The 24,585-nt window shown below is 43.3% G+C and overlaps 2 protein-coding genes across 4 annotated transcripts in view; one reads left to right on the forward strand and one right to left on the reverse strand.

Annotated features, from left to right (window-relative positions):
- The window catches only part of SLC38A6 (solute carrier family 38 member 6), a 71,321-nt gene extending 56,491 nt beyond the window's left edge, over positions 1–14,830 (reverse strand). For both annotated transcript variants that reach the window (XM_078383778.1, XM_020813199.3), the window contains exons 1-3: positions 14,573–14,830; positions 12,653–12,783; positions 11,722–11,795 (exon numbers count right to left, since the gene is read on the reverse strand). In XM_078383778.1, the coding sequence (XP_078239904.1) occupies positions 11,722–11,795; positions 12,653–12,783; positions 14,573–14,683 (316 nt within the window). In that variant the 5' untranslated portion in view covers positions 14,684–14,830. The remainder of the gene's footprint in view (positions 1–11,721; positions 11,796–12,652; positions 12,784–14,572) is intronic.
- TRMT5 (tRNA methyltransferase 5) lies at positions 14,819–22,977 on the forward strand. Of its 2 annotated transcripts, none has more exons than XM_020813198.3 (5): positions 14,819–14,961; positions 17,330–17,994; positions 19,674–19,801; positions 20,960–21,608; positions 22,450–22,977. In XM_020813198.3, the coding sequence occupies exons 1-5, from the start codon at positions 14,957–14,959 to the stop codon at positions 22,509–22,511; spliced, it is 1,509 nt and encodes a 502-aa protein (XP_020668857.3). In that variant the 5' UTR covers positions 14,819–14,956; the 3' UTR covers positions 22,512–22,977. The 2 variants fall into 2 exon arrangements, with proteins under 2 accessions (XP_020668857.3, XP_020668856.3); XM_020813197.3 differs by having other exon boundaries at positions 22,632–22,977.
- Positions 22,978–24,585: the final 1,608 nt, after the last annotated feature.

The raw sequence follows: 24,585 nt of genomic DNA on the forward strand, positions 1-24,585 counted from the left end.
CCTCCTAATGCTTTGTGCCCGTGAATGTGCGCACCTGCTCCTTCGTGCATGCGCCCAAGTGTGGGGGTGTGCCACGCCTTCCACAACCGGTCCATGGTGTAAAAAAGGTTTGGGGACCACTGATCTACAGGGATTGCGTGTGGTCCCTGAACCCTGGATGTTGTCCACCCAGTCTAGCTCTAACGGCAATTGATTTACTAATTTAAAAGGATTGTAGTAAAGATATTAACGGTTACCCTGCTTGATGATGAAATCGCTTAACAATGGGTTTTTGTGACCACTTAACGATGGGTTTTTTGCAATCGCAAAACAATGTTTATATGGGGTTTTTTTCGCTTGACTATGAATAGTTCCCTGCTTCAGGAACCATTTCTTCGCTAGACGACGATTAGAAACAGCTGATCGGTGGGTCGCAAAATGGCTCTCCGCTGTTTTCAGGACAGATTCTTTATTTATTTATTTTTATTTTATTTATTTTATTTATATCCCGCCTATCTGAATCACATAGGACCACTTTACAGGCATCGCAAAATGGTCGCCCTATGGAGGATCTTCGCTGCACGATCAGGTATTTCCCCCATGGAACACATTGACCAGTTTTCAATGCATTTCAATTGGGTTTTTTTTAATGACGATATCGCTGTACAGCGATTTTGCTGGAACGGATTATCGTCGTCAAGCGGGGCACTACTGTATTCTTCTATCTGTTCTTGAGGAAGGAGGCAGATATGATACCATATACAGAAAGTCATACAGAGGAGGAGCAGGATCTGTTCTCAATCATCCCAGATTGCAGGACATGTGGTAATGGCTTCAAGCTACAGGAAACACGATTTAGGGAAAGACTTCCTGTTAGAGCTGTATGACAATGGAACCAATGACCTCAGGAGTTGGTAAGCGCTCATGGCATTCAAGAGAAAATTGGACAACCATCTGTTGGATCTAGTTTGATTTGGATTCCTGCACTGAGCAGAGGCTGGACTCAGTGGCTTTACAGGCCCCTTCCAATTCCATTATTCAGTGATTCTATCCCAAGTGACACAAATATGCTAGACAAGGAAGGAATAACTGTCTTCTCCTTATTACCTCCCCACTGCATGTCTCTCTTTTGTCTGCTTGACAAGATTGGAAGGGAGATTTGAGAAAGAGCTTTGCAAACCAAGGTACATTTGCTTCAAAATGCAAATGTATCTTAGAGTCATATTAGATGATTTGCTTAGAACCTATTATGTGGTAAAAAGATGTTTCTGGTCAAATTGCATATTTTTCCTCACCTCTGTTTTGTGGCAGCTGGTGTGCTTTATTTTGTGATGGGTCACTGGAAGTTCAAAAGTAACATACTTAAAATTTGTCTGCTCAAGCACATATCTCTAAGGAAACCCCATCACTGGAGGGAAAACATGTTAATCATAGGCCTGGAGGACTCAAAACATAGCAAAATTGCCCCCTTCCCACGGCGAAGACTTTCCTTAAAAAAAAAAGAGGGGATGTCAGGGGTACAGGAGGACCGGGGTTATACGTTTAAAATTATAAACACTGAGAATATCTGACTGATGTGCTTGTAGTACATACGCATAGAGAGGAACATTTGCACTCTAATGCCTGTCTTATATAAACAGACCACACACTGGCCAAAGTAGCATTGTACTTTTATGCCAGTATAACACAATCAATAGCTGACTGGACAGCTTAGCGAGGTAGGTATCTAACTGTGCATCCCAAAAGAGGCAACCTCTGTAGCCTTGGGAAAACTGCAGAGTCCCAGGAGGCCCCCAGAAGGGAATGGTAAACTGAGTACTCTCTACCTGGAAAACCCTGGAAAGGTTCGCCATAAGTCAAAATCAACTTGACAGAACACAATTATTATTATTAACGTAATCAGTATAAATCCTGGCAGTTAACTGGATGAGAAATTAGCATAGTCATTTACTGTTGAGTGCCAAACTGTGCAACTCGGGGCAAAACAGCCAACAGCTATACTAGCTTCTTAACTTTCAACAATTTGCCAATGAAAATTTTGCCAACTGTTTTATGCCACTGGATGTAAGTACAGTAATAGGAATTTGGTTATTCTGAATAAATAAAATCTTGCCTTACAAAGTATTTCACTAATTAGAAAAGAGAAAGTATTTCACACAGTGGTGACTCGCATTACAATGTTCATTTGTTCCAGCGAAATTGCTGTAGAACGAAAACGTCGTAAAGCGATTTTTAAAAGCCCACAGAAATGCATTAAAACCCGGTTAATGTGTTCCTATGGGCTGGAAACTCACCGTCCAGCGAAGATCCTCCATAGTGCAGCCATTTTCGCTGCCTGTGCAGCGAGGAATCCATCCCAGAAAACAGCGGGCAGCCATTTTGTTTACCCGGCCACTATTTTGAAACCACCGATCAGCTGTTAAAAAATCATCGCTTTGCGAGAATTGGTTCCCGAAGCAGGGAACCAATCATTGCTAAGCGAAATTCCCCCATAGGGAACATCGTTTTGCGATCACTTTTGCGATTGCAAAAACATCTACGTCAAGCGGTTTCGTCGTTAAATGGAGCTCCCGTCTTGCGGGACACCACTGTATTAGGTTTTTTCCTCCCAAGCTTCTCACTTTTCCACTGGAAAAATAGTGAAAACAATCCTTACGGAGAAAATACTCAAAACCATTTCTCTGAGCTTCTACATCTCTACCTGAGTTTATATTTTTGAAAATAATTAGTTTTTCCACTGTGAAACTGTTTATTGATAGTGCTCCCAGTTTTCTTTATAATAACTACCATGGTGAGTTAGCCAGAAACATAATCAAGATCTCTGCCAGCAGGCAAAGCCTTTTTTTTTAAATCAGGCAGGTCTTCGGCAATTAATTATCTCAAGCCAGAGGATTTTAGCTGATGTGCTTTAAGCTGGTGTTTTTTTTTTTAAGGTAAACTAGTAGTTTTAATCAATAAGAAAGGCAGCATAGTAAACGAATTAATGAATAAGTGGATGCTGTTTTATTAAAATGTGGCCGAATAAGATCAGCAATTAATACTAAAAAAGTGTCCTAAGTATATTTATGTAAATGCTATAAGCTAAAAAAAGGTAAAAAAATAATAACTCAGACCCTATCTATCTGAACACTTACGACAGCAAGACAGAAGACAAGAGCAGCACCTTCAGAGAAGAACCAGAGAAGTATTAACTGAATGAACAGACAGCTATAGAAAAAAAAATGAACGAAGAAAGACATTCACACAGCATGAAGCCCATATATTTCAAATAGAAATTTATTTCACATTATTTTCTTACTGTCTGAATCTCTCTAACATAATACAGAAGAATACAACCAAGATACACTAGAAAGTTTACATATGCAAGATCTAGATACAGTGGTGCCCCGCATAGCGACGTTAATCCGTTCCAGGATTAACGTCGCTATCCGAAAACATCGCTAAACGGAACAAAAAACCCCATAGAAACGCATTAAATCCTGTTTAATGCGTTCCTATAGGGCAAAAACTCACCGTTCAGCGAAAATCCTCCATAGGGACGGCCATTTTCGCGCCTCGGTAAGCGAGGAATCCATCCAGAAAACAGCAGCGGCCATTTTGGAACCGCCTATCAGCTGTTGAAAAAGCATTGCTTTACAGTGATCAGTTCCCCAAGCAGGGAACCGATCATAGTAAAGCACTGCCAACCAGCCAGCTAGCCAGCTCGGGAGACAAGTGAGGGCTCGGGAGGAGAGCCACCAGAACACCCGGGCCTTGCCCTGCCTCCCCGCGGTCCCCGAAGCACCCCTCACCCCAGTCGCCGCCGCCGCCGCTGCCGCCGGGAGGAGGGCCGCCGGAACACCCAGGCCTTGCCCTGCCTCCCCGCGGTCCCTGAAGCACCCCCTCACCCTAGTCGCCGCCGCTGCCGCCGGGAGGAGGGCCGCCGGAACACCCAGGCCTTGCCCTGCCTCCCCGCGGTCCCTGAAGCACCCCCTCACCCCAGTCGCCGCCGCTGCCGCCGGGAGGAGGGCCTCCAGAACACCCAGGCCTTGCCCTGCCTCCCCGCGGTCCCTGAAGCACCCCCTCACCCCAGTCACCACCACCGCCGCCGCCGCCGCCGCCGGGAGGAGGGCCGCCGGAACACCCAGGCCTTGCCCTGCCTCCCCGCGGTCCCTGAAGCACCCCTCACCCCAGTCGCCGCCGCCGCCGCCGCCGCCGGGAGGAGGGCCGTTGGAACACCCGGGCCTTGCCCTGCCTCCCCGCGGTCCCGAAGCGCCCCCTCATCCCCTCCACTGCCGCCGCCGGTCAGCTGGGGGAAGGTAGGGGGAAGGGATGGCTCCCTTCCCCCTCCCCTCCTGAAGCTGACGCTGAAGCCGGCATCTCAGCACAGCTCCAGAGGTGGGGGAATCCCTTCCCCCTCCCCTTCTGAAGCCCATGCTGAAGCGGGCATTTCAGCTCAGCTCCGCAGGATGGGGAGGGGAATCCCTTTTCCCCCATCCGCCGGAAGCCCCGCCCATCACCTGCGCGAAAATGGGGCGTAGGGGAAAATCGCAAAGCGATTTTCCCCCATTGAAAACATCGTTTTGCGATCGCTTTTGAGATCGCAAAATAACCTTCGGTATGCGGATCATTCGTTAAACGGGGCACCCGGTAAGCGAGGCACCACTGTATAAGTACTGGATGTGTTACAATTGTTAAGATTATTGAGAAGTAAAGATAACAGTGATTCACTGTTCCTCATTCTCTCTGAGATCTCTGATGCTGACAGCACAAAAATGTAAGGAAGTTAGAAAGCCCACATCTACATCCCTGGTTTAGGAAAGACAGCAAAAAGGGAGGAGAGAGGAATACAGGGTAATTTGGCTGTAGGATAGCTAAATTCAGTTATACGGTTTCCAGTGTAAAAACAGGACAGTTTCAAATGTGATTACTTTCACGCAAGTTGTATGACACATAAACCCAAATCCTCTGACCTAGTTACTCTCATGTAACACAGCATGACTTTCAGAGGTGAATCGCATTAAGAAATCACCATAAACATTTTCTGTTGGGACCAGTGGCCATGATCTTAATCTGTTTTGATGTTCAGCTTCAGACCATTTTTTGCACTCTCCTCTTTCACCCTCATTACAAGGTTCTTTAATTCCTCCTCACTTTCTGCCATCAGAGTGGTATCATCTGCATATATGAGGTTGTTGATATTTCTTCCGGCAATCTTAATTCCGGTTTGGGATCCCTCCAGTCCTGCCTTTCGCATGATGTATTCTGCATATAAGTTAAATAAGCAAGGAGACAATATACAGCCTTGCCATACTCCTTTCCCAATTTTGAACCAGTTTTTCCATACCCAGTTCTAACTGTTGCTTCCTGTCCCACATATAGATTTATCAGGAGATAGATAAGGTGGTCAGGCACCCACATTTCTTTAAGAACTTGCCACAGTTTGTTGTGGTCCACATAGTCAAAGGCTTTGCGTACTCCAGTGGTTCTTAACATGGGCGATAATGCCCCCCAGGGGGCAATTTCATTTTTCATTTTTCAGGGGGGCGGTAGAACGAAAAGGGGCAGCGTGGGTCGCTGGAGCAGAAGGGGGCGGTAGGGGGGTGTTGGAGCAAGCCAAACCTATGAAGATGGCTGCAGCTTTTTTACAATGTCCATGAACATATATTTTCCTCCAATCTTAATTTAGTTTCAGTTTTCGTCTTGAAATTTTTAGTTCCTGCATTGCGGTTTGTTTTTATGCCCTTTTTATATTTCTTTTTGCGTCTTAAAATTTGCTTGCAACTAAATCATTAAATGTTACTTTTTGGGGGCATTTCATTTTCTTGGAATTGAATTTTGTTTTCAGGGGTCATTGGATTTAAGTGTCTTAAATAAATAAATAAATAAATGAATAAATGAATAAATGAATAAGTGAATAAATGAATGAATGAATGAATGAATGAATGAATTAAATAAATAAATAAATAAATAAATAAATAAATAAATAAATAAATAAATAAGATATCATCGCCGCGGGGAGGGGGGGCAATGATAACTTCCTCAATGGCTCAAGGGGGCGTTTCTATCAAAAAGGTTAAGAATCACTGGCGTACTCAATAAAGCAGAAGTAGATGTTTTTCTGGAACCCTCTAGCTTTCTCCATAATAAAGTGCATGTTAGCAATTTGGTTTCTAGTTCCTCTGCCCTTCGAAATCCAGCTTGTACTTCTGGGAGTTCTTGGTCCACATACTGATGAAGTCTACCTTGGAGGATTTTGAGCATAACCTTGCCAGCGTGTGAAATGAGTGCAACTGTGCGGTAGTTGGAGCATTCTTTGGCACTGCCCTTCTTTGGGATTGGGATATAGACTGATCTTTTCCAGTCCTCTGGCCACTGTTGAGTTTTCCAAACTTGCTGGTATATTGAGTGTAGCACCTTAACAGCATCATTTTTTAAGATTTAAAATAGTTCGACTGGAATGCCATCACCTCCACTGGCCTTGTTAACCATGCTTTCTAAGACCCACTTGACTTCACTCTCCAGGATGTCTGGCTCAAGGTCAGCAACCACACTATCTAGGTCGTCTGAGACATCCAGATCTTTCTGGAATAATTCCTCTGTATATTCTGTATATTCTTGTATGTATCCTCTGTATATTCTGTATATTCTATTAGAGGAACATTTCGCGCAAAGATGGACATGATAAAGGACAAAAATGGGAGGGACCTAACAGAAGCAGAAGACGTCAAGAAGAGGTGGCAAGAATACACAGAGGAATTATATCAGAAAGATGTGGATATCCCGGACAACCCAGACAATGTAGTTGCAGACCTTGAGCCAGACATCCTGGAGAGTGAAGTCAAGTGGGCCTTAGAAAGCCTGGCTAACAACAAGGCCAGTGGAGGTGATGGCATTCCAGTTGAACTATTTAAAATCTTGAAAGATGATGCTGTTAAGGTGCTACATTCAATATGCCAGCAAGTTTGGAAAACCCAACAGTGGCCAGAGGACTGGAAAAGATCAGTCTACATCCCAATCCCAAAGAAAGGCAGTGCCAAAGAGTGCTACAACTACCGTACAATTGCACTCATTTCACACGCTAGCAAGGTTATGCTCAAAATCCTCCAAGGTAGGCTTCAGCAGTATGTGGACCGAGAACTCCCAGAAGTACAAGCTGGATTCCGAAGAGGCAGAGGCACTCGAGACCAAATTGCCAACATGCGCTGGATTATGGAGAAAGCCAGAGAGTTCCAGAAAAACATCTACTTCTGCTTCATTGACTATGCAAAAGCCTTTGACTGTGTGGACCACAACAAACTATGGCAAGTTCTTAAAGAAATGGGAGTGCCTGACCACCTTATCTATCTACTGAGAAACCTATATGTGGGACAGGAAGCAACAGTTAGAACTGGATACGGAACAACTGATTGGTTCAAAATTGGGAAAGGAGTACGACAAGGCTGTATATTGTCTCCCAGCTTATTCAACTTATATGCAGAATACATCATGCGGAAGGCTGGACTGGAGGAATCCCAAGCCGGAATTAAGATTGCCGGAAGAAATATCAACAACCTCCGATATGCAGATGACACCACTTTGATGGCAGAAAGTGAGGAGGAATTAAAGAACCTTGTAATGAGGGTGAAAGAAAAGAGAGTGCAAAAAACGGTCTGAAACTCAACATCAAAAAAACTAAGATCATGGCCACTGGTCCCATCACCCCCTGGGAAATAGAAGGGGAAGATATGGAGGCAGTGACAGATTTTATTTTCCTGGGCTCCATGATCACTGCAGATGGAGACAGCAGCCACGAAATTAAAAGACGCCTGCTTCTTGGGAGGAAAGCGATGACAAATCTGGACAGCATCTTGAAAAGCAGAGACATCACCTTGCCAACAAAAGTCCGAATAGTCAAAGCTATGGTTTTTCCTGTCGTGATGTATGGAAGTGAGAGCTGGACCATAAAGAAAGCAGACCGCAGACGAATTGATGCCTTTGAATTGTGGTGCTGGGGGAGACTCTTGAGAATCCCCTGGACTGCAAGGAGAACAAACCTATCAATTCTAAAGGAAATCAACCCTGAGTGCTCACTGGAAGGACAGATCCTGAAGCTGAGGCTCCAGTACTTTGGCCATCTAATGAGAAGAAAAGACTCCCTGGAAAAGGCCCTGATGTTGGGAAAGTGTGATGGCAAGAGGAGAAGGGGACGACCGAGGATGAGATGGCTGGACAGTGTCTGCGAAGCAACCAACATGAATTTGACCCAACTCCGGGAGGCAGTAGAAGATAGGAGGGCCTGCCGTGCTCTGGTCCATGGGGTCACGAAGAGTCGGACACGACTAAACGACTAAACGAACGAATATTCTTGCCACTTCTTCTTGATGTCTTCTGCTTCTGTGAGGTCCCTCCCATTTTTGTCCTCTATCAGGTCCATCTTTGCACAAAAGGTTCCTTAAATATCTCCAATTTTCCTGAACAGATCTCTAGTTTTTCCCTTTCTAATATTATCCTCTATTTCTTTGCACTGTTCATTTAAGAAAGCCCTCTTGTCTCTCCTTGTTATTCTCTGTAATTCTGCATTCAATTTTCTGTAACTTTCCCTATCTCCCCTGCATTTTGTTTCCCTTCTCCTCTCTGCTATTCCTAAGGCCTCGTTGGACAGCCACTTTGCTTTCTTGGATTTCCATTTCTTTGGGATGATTTTTGTTGCTGCCTCCTATACAATGTTACGAGCCTCCATCCATAGATCTTCAGGCACTCTGTCCACCAAATCTAGTTCCTTAAATCTTTCTTCACTTCCAATATGTATTCATAAGGGATTTGGTTTAAATTATACCTGACTAGCCCAGTGGTTTTTCCTACTTTCTTCAGTTTAAGCTTGAATTTTGCTATGAGAAGCTGATGATCAGAGCTACAATCAGCTCCAGGTCTTGTTTTTGCTGGCTGTTATAGAGCTTTTCAATCTTTGGCTGCAGAGAACATAATCAATCTGATTTTGGTATTACCCATCTGGTGGTGTCCATTTGTAGAGTCACCTCTTGTTGGAAAAGAGTGTTGTGATGACCAGCTTGTTCCCCTGACAAAACTCTATTAGCCTCTGGCCTACTTCATTTTGAACTCAAAGGCCAAACTTCCCTGTTGTTCCTTTTATCTTGACTCTTTGACTCCCTACTTTAGCACCCCAGTCCCCTAGAATGAGAAGAACATCTTTCTTTAGTGTCAGTTCTAGAAGGTGTTGCAAGTCTTATTTCTTATTTCTCTTCTTTTATTCTTGCCATCTTGGGACTGTTTGCTTTAAATTAATTGTTAAAATTGTAAATTTACGATATTATATTTTATATCGTTTTGTTTTTTAATGTAAAACTGTGTATATTGTAAATTGTTTTTATCTTTTATGTTGTGAGCCGCCCAGAGTAGACTATGTCTAGATGGGCGACATATAAATGCAATAAATATATAAATAAATAAATAATAAAGTCCTCATAGAATTGGTCCATTTCAGCCTCTTTAGCATCAGTGGTGGTGCATAAACTTGGATTATTGTGATGCTGAAAGGTCTGCCTCGGATTCGTATTGAAATCATTCTATCATTTTTGAGATTGTATCCCAATACAGCTTTTCCTACTCTTTTGTTGACTATAAGGGCTTCTCCATTTCTTCTACGGGATTCTTGCCCACAGTATTAGATATGATAATCGTCTGAATTTAATTCGCCCATTCCCGTCCATTTTAGTTCACTGATGCCCAGGATGTCAATGTTTATTCTTGCCATCTGCTGTTTGACCACCTCCAGCTTCCCAAGGTTCATAGATCTTACATTCCAGGTTCCTATGCAGTATTTTTCTTTCCAGCATCAGACTTTCCTTTCACTTCCAGGCGCGTCCACAGCTGAGCGTCCTCTCGGCTTTGGCTCAACCACTTCATTAGCTCTGGAGCTACTTGTACTTGTCCTCTGCTCTTCCTCAGTAGCATGTTGGACACCTTCCGACCTGAGGGGCTCATCTTCCAATGTCATATCTTTTAGCCTTTTGTTTCTGTTCTGGGGTTTTCTTGGCAGAGATACAGGAGTGGCTTGCCAGTTGCTCCTGCTCCAGGTGGATCGCGTTTAGTCAGAACTCTCCACTATGTCCTGTCCGTCTTGGGTGTCCCTGCATGGCATAGCTCATAGCTTCTCTGAATTACTCAAGCCCCTTCGCCACGACAAGGCAGCAATCCATGAAAGGCCCGTCAACATAGCTAATGCTATCCCCCCACACAGATTTTAGGAACTGTTACTCAAAGAATAACTGCTCTGAACTCTGGTGTTGTTGTTTCATGTTGCCCCACTGGACAAATCAAACTTTCTTGGCATTCACAGTAGAAACAACACACACACCTGCCTTGACAAAGAACGTCTTGCTCCTCCTTGGCTTCGAGCAGTCAGTATTTACATTTCTCCTACGTTTCTCTTTCTATGATTTTACAAGCTCAAACTATTTTATTTATTTAATTAATTATTGAAAATATTTTTACCCCACCTTTCTCCTTAGAAAAGGTTCCAAGGCAGCTTACAGCATTTAAGAATAAAACAATGAGTATACAAAGGTGGTGTACATCATTAAAAGGTAGTATTTAAAGCTAAAAACACACTAAGTATAGAAATATTAAACAAGACCAAACAAATACCCTCTTAGAAATGGGAAAGGCAAGCAAGGCTAAAAACACAGTCAAAACAGTGATGCATAACAATCAATCTAAAAAGATGACACTCAGGCAGCCAGTCTTTCATCTTCCAATAAACAGGCCCTCCTTCTAAGGGCCAAACTAATGGCACCTTGCACATTTGAAGGCAATAGCATGTTTTTCCTCTAGGGACCTAACTTCTCCAAATCTCTGTGCCTGAGATTAACCTCCAAACAAAACCAATTTACTTCTGGATGGCCAATTGCAAAACAAAAGCTAGATAATTTCCAAAGGCAGAGCTGAGGAACAGGAAGCTAGGCTAAATCGGCATCTTTATCTGTTAAAGATAGATTTTTTTTTTCCTAATTGGATAGCTCAGTGAGAGCCAGAGGTTGGGAATTTGATTCTTCACTGTGCCTTTCAGAAAAGCCAGCCTATGTGGTTTTGGGCAAGCTGGATTTTTGACGGAAACCCAGGAAGCCCTCAAGAGAAGGGAATGGCAAACCACTTCTGAGTACTCTCTACCTATAAAAGCCTGGAAAGGGTTGCTTTAAGTCAGAATTGACTTGATTGCACATGATTATTGTTTGTCTTATTATCTAATAAGGTAGCTGCATTTCTAATAATCTGCTAACTATCTCATAAGGTTTCAGCCTCAACTAAACTTTCAACACGTTGCCTACAGGAACTGATCTCCCCTTCAAACTGATTTCCCAAGAGTTTATCTTGTCCTATCATCAAGAATCTCCTTCGTTCCAGGGCAAGGGAAGAATAATGTTCAATACATTTAGCCTATTTGCAGTATACCCATAGGCATGTGTCAACACGTGCTACAATACAAATGTGATTTGACAAATGAAAAATTTTCAAGCATCTTCCAATAAACAGGCCCTTCTTCTTCTGTGATTATTTTTTCCTTATGTGTTTTTGTTTAACCTTCAACACAGAAAATTTGAAGAACATATCCAACACAACTAAACATTCATTGTCACACTCATGACACTAATTAGATAGCTCTTCAAATTAAATTCCCAAACTTCAAACAGATTTCTTGCTTGACCATTCTATTGTTTTATGTGATAAAGCACCTTATAAGAACATGCTGCCTTCTTCACTTACCACTGTGAATGCACATACTAAGCAGCAGAAATACAGAGTAGGAAGCAAGAGCAGCAACAATCAACAGCAGCACACTAAGACAGAAAAAAAGAATGTTGTAAGTCACATTTAAATGATAAAATGCTCTGTTAAACAGACAGCTGAGAGGCTGTTTTCTCCACAACCAACCAACCAAAAAACAATTAAGTAAGTCATAAGACCAATTTCCTCCTTTTATCATCTGAATCAGCAAAATACAGTGTAAACTAGTTCTGATTACTCACTATTTTCCACATACTGTTTTTCCGTGATTTTGCTTAAAAAGTTAAAATTGCATTCCTTCGACACTCACCCTTTGGTAAATAAAGTTTTAGCTGACCCTTTTAATTTGCTATTTCTTTATCTGCCAATGGAGAAAAATGGTTTGATGGGTAGGAAAAAAAAAAAACTGTAATCACACTCCGGCTGAGGGATCCTCCCATCATCCCTGAATTTTATTTCTATTTCAACTTGGCATAAGCAAGGGGAATCTGTAGCTGCAATTTCCAACACGCAAATACAATGATCTACAAATACTGTAAATAAAAACAGCAAAAGCAACATGGTGCTGTACTAGTACACTGAATCCTGAACCTAGATATATTCCAAAATTTCCCAGGGCCTCTTCCTATAAACAGTCTTTTCATGGCTAGAATCTGGGTAGAGAGGGATAAAATTAAACCACAATGGCTCCTAGATTTACAAGACCTCTGGTACATCTACCTTAATAGTACAGCCACCCACATTAGCTGCCAGTAGCTCTTGAAGTTTCAGGAGAAGTGCTGAAATTTTTCTGTGTAACTGCCATCCTCTTGCCCAGTTTTATATAGTATTAATGCGGAGGCTTAGAGAGAAAAAAAGCTATGTAGCTTCTCATTATTTACATAAAATATTATTGACAGTGGAAACATACCTAAACCCAATGATTCCTGTCTTGGCCATAGCATATGCCAATCCAAGTATCCCGCTGCCCATGATTGCATTCATTAAATTAAATACTGAGAAGCCAAAGGAACTACCAGATGATACATGACTTAAAGATCCCTGTAAATATTGAAACATAAAAAAGTTACAATAGAAACACTTCATCTGAGGAAAAAACAATCATAAAAGTCCAAAGCAACAACAGAATAAAAACCCATTTAACAGACTTTTAACTGCAGTAGACACATGTGTTTGACACATAAAGGTTGCTTTAAAAACGATTACTAGACTCTAAGACATTAGAAGTTACATCTACATTCCACATATTTTGAGGATGAAGGCTGACCAACAGCAGTTTTGGATGATTTCACAGAAAGGAAGTAAAACTGATAAAAAGACAAAACAAAAAGGGGGAGCCAAAAAAGTTGTTCAGTAGAACAACTGAAAAATTTGCATTGTTAGAAAATTCACAGCACCGTAAGGATCAAAAAAATAAATAAATCCAGGCATACCTCTAGAAAGGGAGCCCAGCTCTGTATAATTAAAGCGTTCTTTTGGAGTGCTTGTCATAGAGATGTTAATGAGCTGAGCAATATGATTTTGGAAATAACTACTGTATTTCTTTACAGGACCCATGGGTGATAACAGTACCCTCTTTTCCAGGGATGTGTGACTAATATTTGTAGCATGCTTCTGCTATAAATAATACAGGTTTGGTGGAGAAATGCATTTATGCCCATTGCATGGGACCACAAACATGGCTATGATAGGAGACTTCATTCATTACTGCATGTGTCCATTTCATTAATTCTATGGGGTTCTGATATTTATGAGGAGATCAGGGAATTGTTGGATCCCACATGATTTCATAACGTTGTAAAGTTTCATGGGTACGTAGTGTGTGCTTCTACAGCAATAGGAAAGGATATGTTTTCTATGGGGCTGTAAGAACTGTGGAACAGCTGTATAATTCCAGGAGGAAATACTGCTTAAGAAGGGGCACTGTGTGCGGATTTTGATGGGCTGTATAATCCCAAGTGGGTGTGCAGAGGGACTCTTAGAATACACAGCCAGGGTATTTGCACTCATTTTGTGTTAATAATACACAATGTGTTAATTAATACTTCCCGCGTTAATAATACACAATGATTGGGAAGGCACTTAAGAGGCACGCCTAGAGTAGTCCACCACGACTAGATAGGTGGGATATAAATTAAATAAATAAAAAATAATAATAATAAAATTAATTCAACCCTCACTGGAGCTCCTCGGATGTCTTGGGGGTCGCTCTCCTTCTGCCTAACCTACCTTATAGAGCTGTTATGGGTGAGGCAACTCCTGCCTACACACCAGTGAAATCTTTCCAAGTAGGCCAGGGAATTACATGGCCTTCCAGATACTGCTGGGTTGGGAACTGGAGCAAAGCCAGTGGCAAAGGATGATGGGGTTTGTAGTATCACATCGACTGCTGCTAGGAGCCGGAAAGCCCCTTCAGCTTTGGGGCATCTCCAGTTGCGTTTTCAAGGTGTGTGACAGGTGTGACACGCCTCCTCCATGACCAAGCCAAGGATTTGAACCCAGATCTCCTGACTCTTAACCCTGGAACCCACCGGGTTTCTCACCACATCTGGGGGTCCACCCGTGTGGGATAAAGAAGGGGAAAGTGGGTGGAGGCCATACCCCTGGTTCTCTCTCTTTCACCCCCAAGGCTTCACTCCCCACCTTTGACTCGCCTTCCTTGACCACCCAGCGGGGCCAAGGCGGTGTGTGAGGCTCTTGGGGGGGGGGGAAGCCTTTCCGACCTAACCACCCACCCTTCCAGGAGGCCTCAGACACAAGCCCGGCCGACCAACCCTTTCTCCCGCTTCCCGACCCAGGCCCTCCATTCCCACGTACACCCGACACGCACCCTGCCCGGGGCCGCCCAGGGCGAGAGGAGCGGGGCTCTTTCCTCCAGCTCCGGAGTCGACAAGGACCAGCCCGTGTCGAAGTTGAGGCTCCCGACCGGCGGCTCTTCCATGACACCCCGTGTGTGTGTGTGTGTGTGAGAGAGAGAAGGAGAGGACCGGGAAAACCCAGGCGGCCGGTCCGCGCAGCCGGTCCTCGGAGGAGGCGACTCAACGGAGGGCGGTGCTTCGGCCTTGACGGAGCCGGCCTGGAGGGCGGGAAGCCCGGGCTCGGGCCGCCTCCTCGGCCGGCCGTGGAAGATGACGACGAGGCCGCGCGGGACCGGCCTGGGCCTTTTTTTTTTTTTTCGGGTGAGGGAGCTAAGCGAGGGTCGGCCTGAGGCGGCATGAGGTGAGGCGACTCCCCTCCGAGGCTGCGTGAGGGAAAAAGGTGCCGGGGCTGAATCCCGAATGCTGTATCCTGCCATCCCTTCCCCTTCTCTTCCCCCCCACCCCATCCCTCACGGGGAAGGGAAAAGCCCTCTGCACATGCTCGAGGGCACGCCTTCGGCCCCAAGCGTGCCTGCGCTTGTCATGGGGACATCGGGGCCTTGGAGGGGGCGGTGGGTGGAAGCCACGGCATCGGAGGAGTATTTCTCAGAGTCCTGATAAGTGAGGCCTTCCTTACTTGCTATTCTTCTCCTGTTTGTGGTGGTTGTCAGCCGTCTGGAGTCCACTGAAGAAGGTGGAAGGCGATCTATAATATACGTAAAACCGGGCATCCTCTCGATGTGGCTAAGCCCCATCATCCTCTGTGAAGGCGGACGAGTGGAAGCCAAAAAATACTGTATTTGGAAAACCAAGAGTGGATCAAGCCATTGCTCTGATTTAACTCCCTGCTCCGTTCAGGACATCTGTTCCCAAATTTCTTTGCATGGCATCCTCTTTTATTATTATTATTTTCTGAAAGGGTGGCGCCTTCCCCCACTTCTCCTTTACTTGCATCCAGCCCCTTTTCCCACAGACACTGAATTTATCATTTAACATTTCAATTCTGTCCCACTCACCCCTACCCCTAGAAGTTCTTCACATCCTTATAGCCCCTGCCTCCCCCCCCCCCCGCAATTTGGAAACTAATGATATAGGAAATTTAGACTTAGAACATCTCCAAGAAAATGGCTGTCCAGAAAAATGACCCCTCTAACAAATTGTGGGTTTTTATTTTTGAGCTGTTTTTCCTGTTAAGAAAGCTCCATGGTTTGTTTTTCTTTGATTTTTGGGGTGTTCTCTCCCTCTCTCTTATTAAACATACTGCAACGAAAATCACATATACAATGAAAGTAAGAATAAAAAAGGGCTAGGCAAGTACTGTAATTCATGAAATAAGGCAGGACCTGGGCAGATATTAAATGAAACAAAAGCGATATAGATGTATCATCCCGTAGTTCATCGCACCATTGTTGTGCTGTTTTGTGCTATCAAGTTGCTTCTGCCTTAGGTATGAACGAGTGACCTCTAAAATGTTCTGTTGTTAATGTTCCTGTTCTGCCCCTAAAATTCAGAGTCGTGGTTCCTTTCTAGAGTTAACCCATCTCATATTTGGTGTTCCCCTTTTCCTGCTACTCTCCAACTTTGCCTAGCATTCAGTGAGTATTGTCTTTTCATGATGTGCCCAAAGTACAGTAATCTCAGTTCAGTCACTGAAAATGCAGTCTCCATTGAATTTCTAGTGGTAAGACAGAGCTTGCAGTCCTCAGAGGAAAGTTCAAAGGAACTGGGCAGGTTGACCGTGAAGAAGACTAGCAGGGGATGGGAGGAAACACAGGAAAGCCCTCCTCAAATATAGCGGAACCTCGACTTACGAATGTCCCTACTTACAAACATTTTAACTTATGAACCGCTCTGTTCACAAAATTTTGCTTCAATTTGCGAATGGGAAAAAAGTGTTCTGTTTAAAAGGTGTTCCCTCCCCACCTCCCTCCTTTCCTGTCCTTTTTTTGACCTAAGTTCACCTTAGGTCAAAAGAAGAAGAAAAAATTTAGCCCCTAGTGGTAGATATGGATTAACCAACTTTGCATTAGTTCCTATGGGAACTAATGCCTCTACCTGCAAACAGCGCCTCTAGATAAGAACGAAAAACAGCCAGAACGGATTAAATGACTTTCAGTGCATTCCTGTGGGGAATTTTGCTTCGACTTACGAACATTCGACGTACGAACACCGTTCCGATACAGATTAAGTTCATAAGTCGAGGTTCCACTGTACCTGCTGGACTGGCATGGAGAAGGAAACAAAGAATTAGCTACCTCAGTAGATCTCACAGGGTTAACTTGGAGGAGGATAGACATACCCTGTTTCTCCGAAAATAAGCCCTAGTATGATTTGTCAGGATGCTCGTAATGTAAGCCCTACCCCCAAAATAAGCCCCAATTAAGAGAAATCCCGCCCTCTACCATGTTTCCCCGAAAATAAGACAGGGTCTTATATTAATTTTTGCTCCAAAAATGCATTAGGGCTTATTTTCAGGGGATGTTTTATTTTTTTCATGTACAGCAGTCTACATTTATTCAAATACAATCATGTCATCATCTTCTGGTACCTTGGTAATGTCAGAGACCCAGAGACCTGTCACATCGTGTCAGTCCTGCACAACCCAAAGATACGATTTCATAGAAATTGAACTGATTTTATGGGGGAAAGGGGAACCAGATACGCAAGTGTTTCACATTTCAGTCTGAATGATTACATCATGTCTATAAAATGAATAATTTCCTTTCTAGGATTTTCAGGCGATTAAACAGCTTATTCGCTATACTCCTGAAAATAGAACATTTTGGAACAACCGCATCAAATACCTCATTGCCAGCAGTCTGGCAGCTTTGGAACCCATCTTATCTGGTCTTAAATCGACAGCTGGGACATCTTTCCATTGCTCAGAGAAAACATTTCTTTTCTATGCCGGAGATGCTTAACGAGAAATTTGATCATGATCTGAATGTCCCTCATCCCGGAGTACGTGGAATGAGTGTGCTCAACAAAGATGCTTTCAAAAGAATTGTTGTCATACCAGCCCTAAAAGTTGACAAAGGCATTGTAAGTAAACTCTTGAAGTCTCTCAAAGAGGTGCTGCTAAAGAGGCCGGGTCTCAAGAGAGTGGTTGAAGACCCTGAAGATGACAGTAGCGTGTTCGTTTTGTTAGATGCTACTAAAATACCTGCTGACTGTTCCCTGGGAGAATCTGTGCAACAGACCTTAAAGAATTTTGGGGTTAACCCTGAAATAATCAAGTACAAATTGGAATTGACTTACGACCATTTTAAAGCGGATGAAGTTCTGCAAGCGGTGCTTCCGGAAGGTCAGGAAGTGACTACTGGCTTTAGCAGAGTTGGCCATATAGCTCACCTGAATCTCAGAGACCATCAGCTGCCTTACAAACATTTAATTGGTATGCTACCTATTTATTTGTTTGTTTGTTTGTTTGTTTGTTTATTTATTTATTTATTTATTTGATTTATACCCCACCTATCTGGGCGACTCGTCCACTCTCGGCGGCTTACAATATAGGATAAAACAATAAAATGCAGAAAAGTGCATAATCGTATAACAATTGTAATAAAATAGAGGGATAATAAAAGGGAAAATAAGAAAAGAGATCAGGTATTGACTGGAGGGAAGGCCTGGATGTATAACCAGGTTTTTAATTGGGTTTTAAAGATTCCCAGCATAGGAGCCGCGCAAATCTCCAGAGGGAGGTTGTTCCATAGGCGAGGAGCCACCGCCGAGAAGGCCCTGTTTCGTTTTTTCTCCTTCCGGGCCTCTCTCGGCATCAGGTTCCTCAGCCTCACCTCCTGACTCCCACGGGTGATCCGGGTAGACCTTGGTGGGAGAAGGCGTTCTGCCAAATATCGAGGTCCTAAACCATTTAGGGCCTTATAAGTAAGCATTAAAACTTTGAAGTCGACTCGGAAACGAATGGGCAGCCAATGCAGTGCGGCCAGAGTTGGAGAAATGTGTTGGTATTTTTATCACTCCAGTAAGGAGTCTGGCCGCTGCATTCTGCACCACCTGACATTTCCGCATCAGCCTCAAAGGCAGCGCCACGTAGAGCGCGTTACAGTGTTATAGTATCTATGGCAGAAGTTTTGTAGAATTTTTGGCAGTTTTCTGAACAACAGTTTAGCTTTTACTTTAGTTTTTTATGTCAGTTTTGCGAGTCGCAGAGATTTCTAAACACTACCTAACGTAAGAGCCGTCAGTGGCCACCTGATTCTTTTTACTTGAGATGGCAAGTCTTGAAAATGGGTCTTTCTGCACACAGTGAAAATAGATAGAAAGCCACTTCAAATGTTTAAAATTCAGCAAAATAGTCCTAGGTAAACTTACTAATTCATTGTGGCATGCTGTTTTTTTTCAAAATCTGGTGTTGCAAATAATATGTTAATGTTTAAGAGGCCACAAGATTCTCTTTTACAAAAAATATTGTGGTGAGGCCACTTGTCTTCTTTTCTGGCTTAGCTGCATGGCTCCCCCACACTACTTCTTTCCTCTTGTGTCATTAGAAGAGGACATGGAAGAATAACTTCAAAATTTATGGCACTATAGATCCTCTATATGGGAAGAAGCCTCTTCCAGGTTGAAAGAGCTGTTGATAATTCCTTAGGGCTAAAGGAGAATGACAATTGTGTCATAGCCCTCGACAGGTGTGGGGCACTTCTTGGAGTCTGACAAGAGATGTGCCACAAGCATTATTGTGGTTAATAAAATGAAGGCACTAATTTCATAGACATAGATTTCCCCTCCCCCCCCCATTGGCTGGAATGCAGTTCAAAACTACATTACTGGGATGCAGTTCAAAGCTACAATTGACATAAATTTCAGTGGCAAATTGTTGCTAGTTAATATCTGTAGTTTCTGTCATGCGCTAAGTCACACAAGTGCTTATCCAACAGAAAATGCAACCCACGGCTTCATGACTAGTGTCAATTAAAGACTGAGATTTGTAGAAGTGAACTTAGACTGGTAGGTGTGTGTAGTAGAACTGTGGCCATTATTTATGTATCAATCTGAGAGATATTTAAAGGGCATTTATTGCCAAATTTCACTGCTTGTTTCTCTGTATTTTAGGCCAAGTTATCATCGACAAGAATCATGGCATCACCTGTGCTGTAAATAAAATCACTGGCATTGACAATGCTTATCGAAACTTCCACATGGAAGTCCTGGCTGGAGATGAGACCAGTATGATAACAAAGGTACTGGGCTTTTAAATGGTTTGTTGTTGTTTTTAAGCAAAGGGGGATTAATCCCTAATATAGAGAAAGCAGACACTTCAGTCCAGTGTATTAATGCTTGTTTTCCTCTTGGTTCTTATAGACTTGCCAGCATTTGTATATTCTCAGTGGTCTTAGTCTAGCCTGAATGAAATCAAAACTCTCTTCATAAGGTTTTGGCTGGAAGAGTCTTGGAATATAGTTTAATAACTGAACTAGCAGGCCATATTAATTTTTAAACCACTTAATTGAAAATGCTAATAGATTCTTACAGAATCACTCAATTTATTCATTGATTGATTTATTTGATTTATATACCACCCATCTGGCAGCCAAGGCCACTCTGGGCAGTTTACAACAACTAGACTAAAAACAATAAAAACAAAAAAAATAACAAAATAATTTTCATGGCACTTTAGAAAAAAACATAGGAATATTGTCTTCTCCTCCATTCTAGATTTATCCCTTTAGATAATGACATTTATCATACATTTATAGACAGAAACACCCATAATGTTCAATAGTGCAAATTCAGGTTGTTCTCATACAGCATTTTGATCTGTACATTCATGATGGAGGTCAGCTACAAACTTCTGAGATTGTCACACCAGGGAAAGATAATAAAAATTGCTTTTTTCTGTAAATATTCACCAAAAGAACTCTGTTTTCCATACGAGAAGCACTCTGGTAAAACTGGGTGAATAAGGCTCAGATCCAGATGCCCAGAGCTAAAGCTAATTTAGAAACAAGACACCCATCTTCTGCTCCTCCAGAAATGAAATATCTTTCTTGTTCTGCATTTGGGCATTTGGTTTGAATTAAGGAGGTAAGCAAATCTGGATTTCTTCAGCAAGATACAGGCCATATGGATAGGGTTTGATATGCTTGCATTTGGGGGCTCTGATACAAGAGGAGAAAAGAGGAGAAAAGGTTCACAGACAGCACCATTTCTGAACAGTGCTCACATGCATTGTAGGCGTTTCCTCCAAAATACACCATTATGAGAACGTAGTCATTTGTTAGTCGCAGATACTGGGTTTGGAGGCAAAAGAATAATTACTTGTATGCTGCAGATGAAATGCACCATGTAAATAGGAGCTTTGATTCTCCGAGATCAACTCTTGTTTTGGACTCTTGCAGGTTAAAGAAAATTACCTCTGGTATGAATTTGATTTTTCAAAAGTCTACTGGAATCCCCGCCTTGAAACGGAACACACACGGATCGTCAGCCTCTTAAAGCAGAACGACGTTCTCTTTGACGTCTTTGCCGGGGTGGGGCCCTTTGCCATCCCTGCAGCAAAGAAGAAATGCATTGTGTTCGCCAATGATCTCAACCCTGAGTCCTACAAGTGGCTGCGGCACAATTGCAAATTAAACAAAGTGGACGAAAAGGTTCAGGTCTTCAACATGGATGGCAGAGATTTCCTGAAAGGGCCAGTGAAGGAAGAGCTGGTCCGGCAGCTCTCTTTGAAAGAGCGGGAGAGTGCCTTGCATATTGTCATGAATTTGCCGGCCATGGCGATTGAGTTCCTGGATGTCTTCAGGCATCTCTTAGACGGAGAACCAGCCCGCACAGACCTCCTCCCTACAGTGCATTGCTACTGCTTTTCTAAGCATGATGACCCTGCGAAAGATACACGGGAAAGAGTTGAAGCTTGCTTGGGGACATCCCTCGAGGGGCTTTGTTCTGTGATGCTGGTGAGGAATGTGGCTCCCCATAAGGAAATGATGCGTTTCAGCTTCCGCCTCCCAGCCAGTGTCTTGTACAAGCCGTTGTCTTGTCCAGCAGGTAAGTTTGTGGGGGTGGGAGGAAGGGCAGGATTACTGGGAGATGATTTTTGCATTGAGGCAAAATCCTTTGCCTTAGACGTCTAGTCGATGAAGGTTTTAAAACTGTATATGGGCTTATACCAGAGGAGACACTTGTGGGTCATTTCAACCACTGGCTTCCCTTCTGCGAATGTTGAAAGCCACAAAGCCAAAATTTTATGTCATCATGATCATGCCTGCTTTGGTTCGGTAGCTTATTTCTTTATTTGATTTATACACCGCTCCATTAGCGCATGCACTGCTTTAGCCGGTTTGCAAGTTTAATTTTAAAAATCCCACAGACCACACATAACAATACCTACAACAATATGGCAGTTTTTAAAAAAATCACACAAAAGAGAGTAAAAAAAGGAAAGATGGAATATTAATATTACCAGCATCTGAGAGACTCAGTTGTTGAAGGCAGCTTTGAATAACTCTTGTTTTCTGCAGTTTCCTGAACATAAGGAGGGAATGAGCCCTCTTTTGTATGTCTGCTGGTAGGGGACATACTGTCACAAGACAAGGGGCCATCATGAGAAAACATGGTTCCTTATCTTCACCTTTCTGGCCTCCCATGGTGTGGATACTTTTAGTACCATGGATTGAGAGGAGCAGATGAAACGGGTAGCTTATTTGTGGGAGAGATGTTCCAATAAGTATTGAGGTCGTACATTATTAAATACTTTATAGGTCATAACCTATGAATAAGCTGTGTATGTCAGTGGAAGCTGCAGCCCCAGCCTCTGAGTACATGCAGACACAGTGGTGGAGGTGTCTGCATCACACATTCTATGTGCATTTTTTACATTTCTCCCTAGAAAAACTTCAGAATCCTTCAGATGCAGCCTCTTGGATGGTTAATGAAATGTGTGCTCCTTAGTGGCTACTGTGTGCCTGGAAACTGAGGATCTTTCGTCACTGTTCTTGAACTCTGTCAGAGGCATATACATGCCATTCAAATCTGGATAGATTCAGATGGTCCTATGTCTTCATCTTGTAGGTGCAGACAGTCCACAGGAGCCAACGTCTAAACGCATGCGCTTAAATGAAGACTCCCAAGAGGAAACGAATCAGAAGGCCTGAGAGTCTCGGTGGTTCCATTATTGAGCTGGTGACTGAAAAGAACTATAGCGCCATCTTTTCAAGAGGGTCCAGACAGAGTGGATTTGCTCCCTTGTAAGGGCAGCTAGGCAGCAGGCAGTACAACGGTCCACCCCTGAATGCTGCCATTATAGCCTGCTGTGCCTGTATGCGGATTGTGCATTGACCTTTTTTTTCTTTTTATTCCATGGCAGACAGAACCATTTTTTAAAATATATGTATTAAAAAGACTTGTTCACTCATCACTAGTAGTGTCTTCAGTTATATTCGTGTGCATTCGTTCATTGTCCAGGGAGAAACTGCGGTGACACTAAGGAAACTGAGGGAGCTGATGAAATGCGTTGTTGTCCACAAACACTCTTTAAAGAAGTAAAAGGAGGCTTGGAGACTCTTTCATGGTATATCTGTAACAAGAAGGTGACTGTTCCATTTTCTTTCCACAAAGGGCCAAACGCTTTGTCACAAGGTGGGGAAGTACATGTTTTGGGACATACTCACTTACTGCACTACTGAATATATGACTTGACTAGCACAGCAGAAGGTCATCTGCCTTTGATTATCCCTACAGTCTCCTCCTGCCAGTCTTTTGTAGTCCTCTTGAGTCCTTTTGGCAAGGGATGTGGTGGCACTGTGGGTTAAACTGCAGAAGCCTCTGTGCTGCAGGGTCAGAAGACCAGCCATCGTAAGATCAAATCCATGCAACAGAGTGAGCTTCCGTCGCTCGTCCCAGCTCCTGCCAACCTAGCAGTTCGAAAGCATGGGAAAATGCAAGTAGATAAATAGGTACTACCTCGGTGGGAAGGTAACAGCTTTCCGTGTCTCATCACGCTGGCCACGTGACCACGGAAACTGTCTACGGACAAATGCTGGCTGTACGGCTTGGAGACGGGGATGAGCACCGCGCCCTAGAGTAAAGGGGAACCTTTACGTTTACCTGAGTCCTTTTGAGAAGAAAGGCTGGGTAATAATATTTTAAATAAATAAATAGATGCCCACAGAAGTTCCCAGGAGCCAGCTAAAATTAGAGTAATTGTAGCTCTGTAGGCAGATAACTGAAGTAATTTATAATGGCCAAGTATTAACACCTAATACTTCAGACCACTTGACCACCAGGTCTGGTTGTATACGCAACTGTCTCTATTGCTTTCATTGGGATCGGATCCGCTAGTGTGTGCCGATGTTGCTGCACAAAGTTCTGTTCAGAAAGTTCAGATCACGTCTGCACAGTTCAGATTTATCTGTTCAAACACAACATCCACTTCAATTCCTGACACTTAACTGATTAGGGAAATGAATTCAGAAAGTTATTTCACATGCAGTATTCCACTGCTTTGAACAAACTGACGTCGTTTGCTGACACAAACATCCATCCCATATTTACTTAACGCTTTTTACTTCGTTTACTTACCATTTTGCTCTTATTTAAAGGGATCAAACCTGTATGTTCCCCTGCCTCTTAATTAATCCACACAACCACCTTCTCGCTTTCATGACTGTGCAGGATCTCCCCAGTCCTGGCCTGCTGCCACCCTGGCTCGCCAGCTTATAGTGGCAGGACCACTACAGACATAGCACAAGATGCCATTGGAAACAAGGCCCTGTATCAGATACTGGAAGGACTTGGGATGTGGTGTAATGTAAGATGTGTGCCAGTGGCAGTTTTTGCCTTTCACTTCCTTCTGAGCTACTGTTTACTAGGATCTACCTAGAGCAGCACAACCATGGAACCAGGTAATGGTAAAGGTTCCCCTTGACAATTTTTGTCCAGTCGTGTTCGACTCTAGGGGGCGGTGCTCATCCCCGTTTCCAAGCCATAGAGCCAGCGTTTGTCCGAAGATAATCTTCCGTGGTCA

The sequence above is a fragment of the Pogona vitticeps genome, chromosome 1 (assembly GCF_051106095.1).
Source record: "Pogona vitticeps strain Pit_001003342236 chromosome 1, PviZW2.1, whole genome shotgun sequence".
NCBI classification, from domain to species: Eukaryota; Metazoa; Chordata; class Lepidosauria; order Squamata; family Agamidae; genus Pogona; species Pogona vitticeps.

Bases quoted from the DNA above. Each gene is read 5' to 3' on its own strand.
- TRMT5 (XM_020813197.3), top strand. The intron at 17,995-19,673 runs GTATGCTACCTA...TCTGTATTTTAG, and splicing joins GCCTTACAAACATTTAATTG to GCCAAGTTATCATCGACAAG. The intron at 19,802-20,959 runs GTACTGGGCTTT...GGACTCTTGCAG, and splicing joins AGACCAGTATGATAACAAAG to GTTAAAGAAAATTACCTCTG.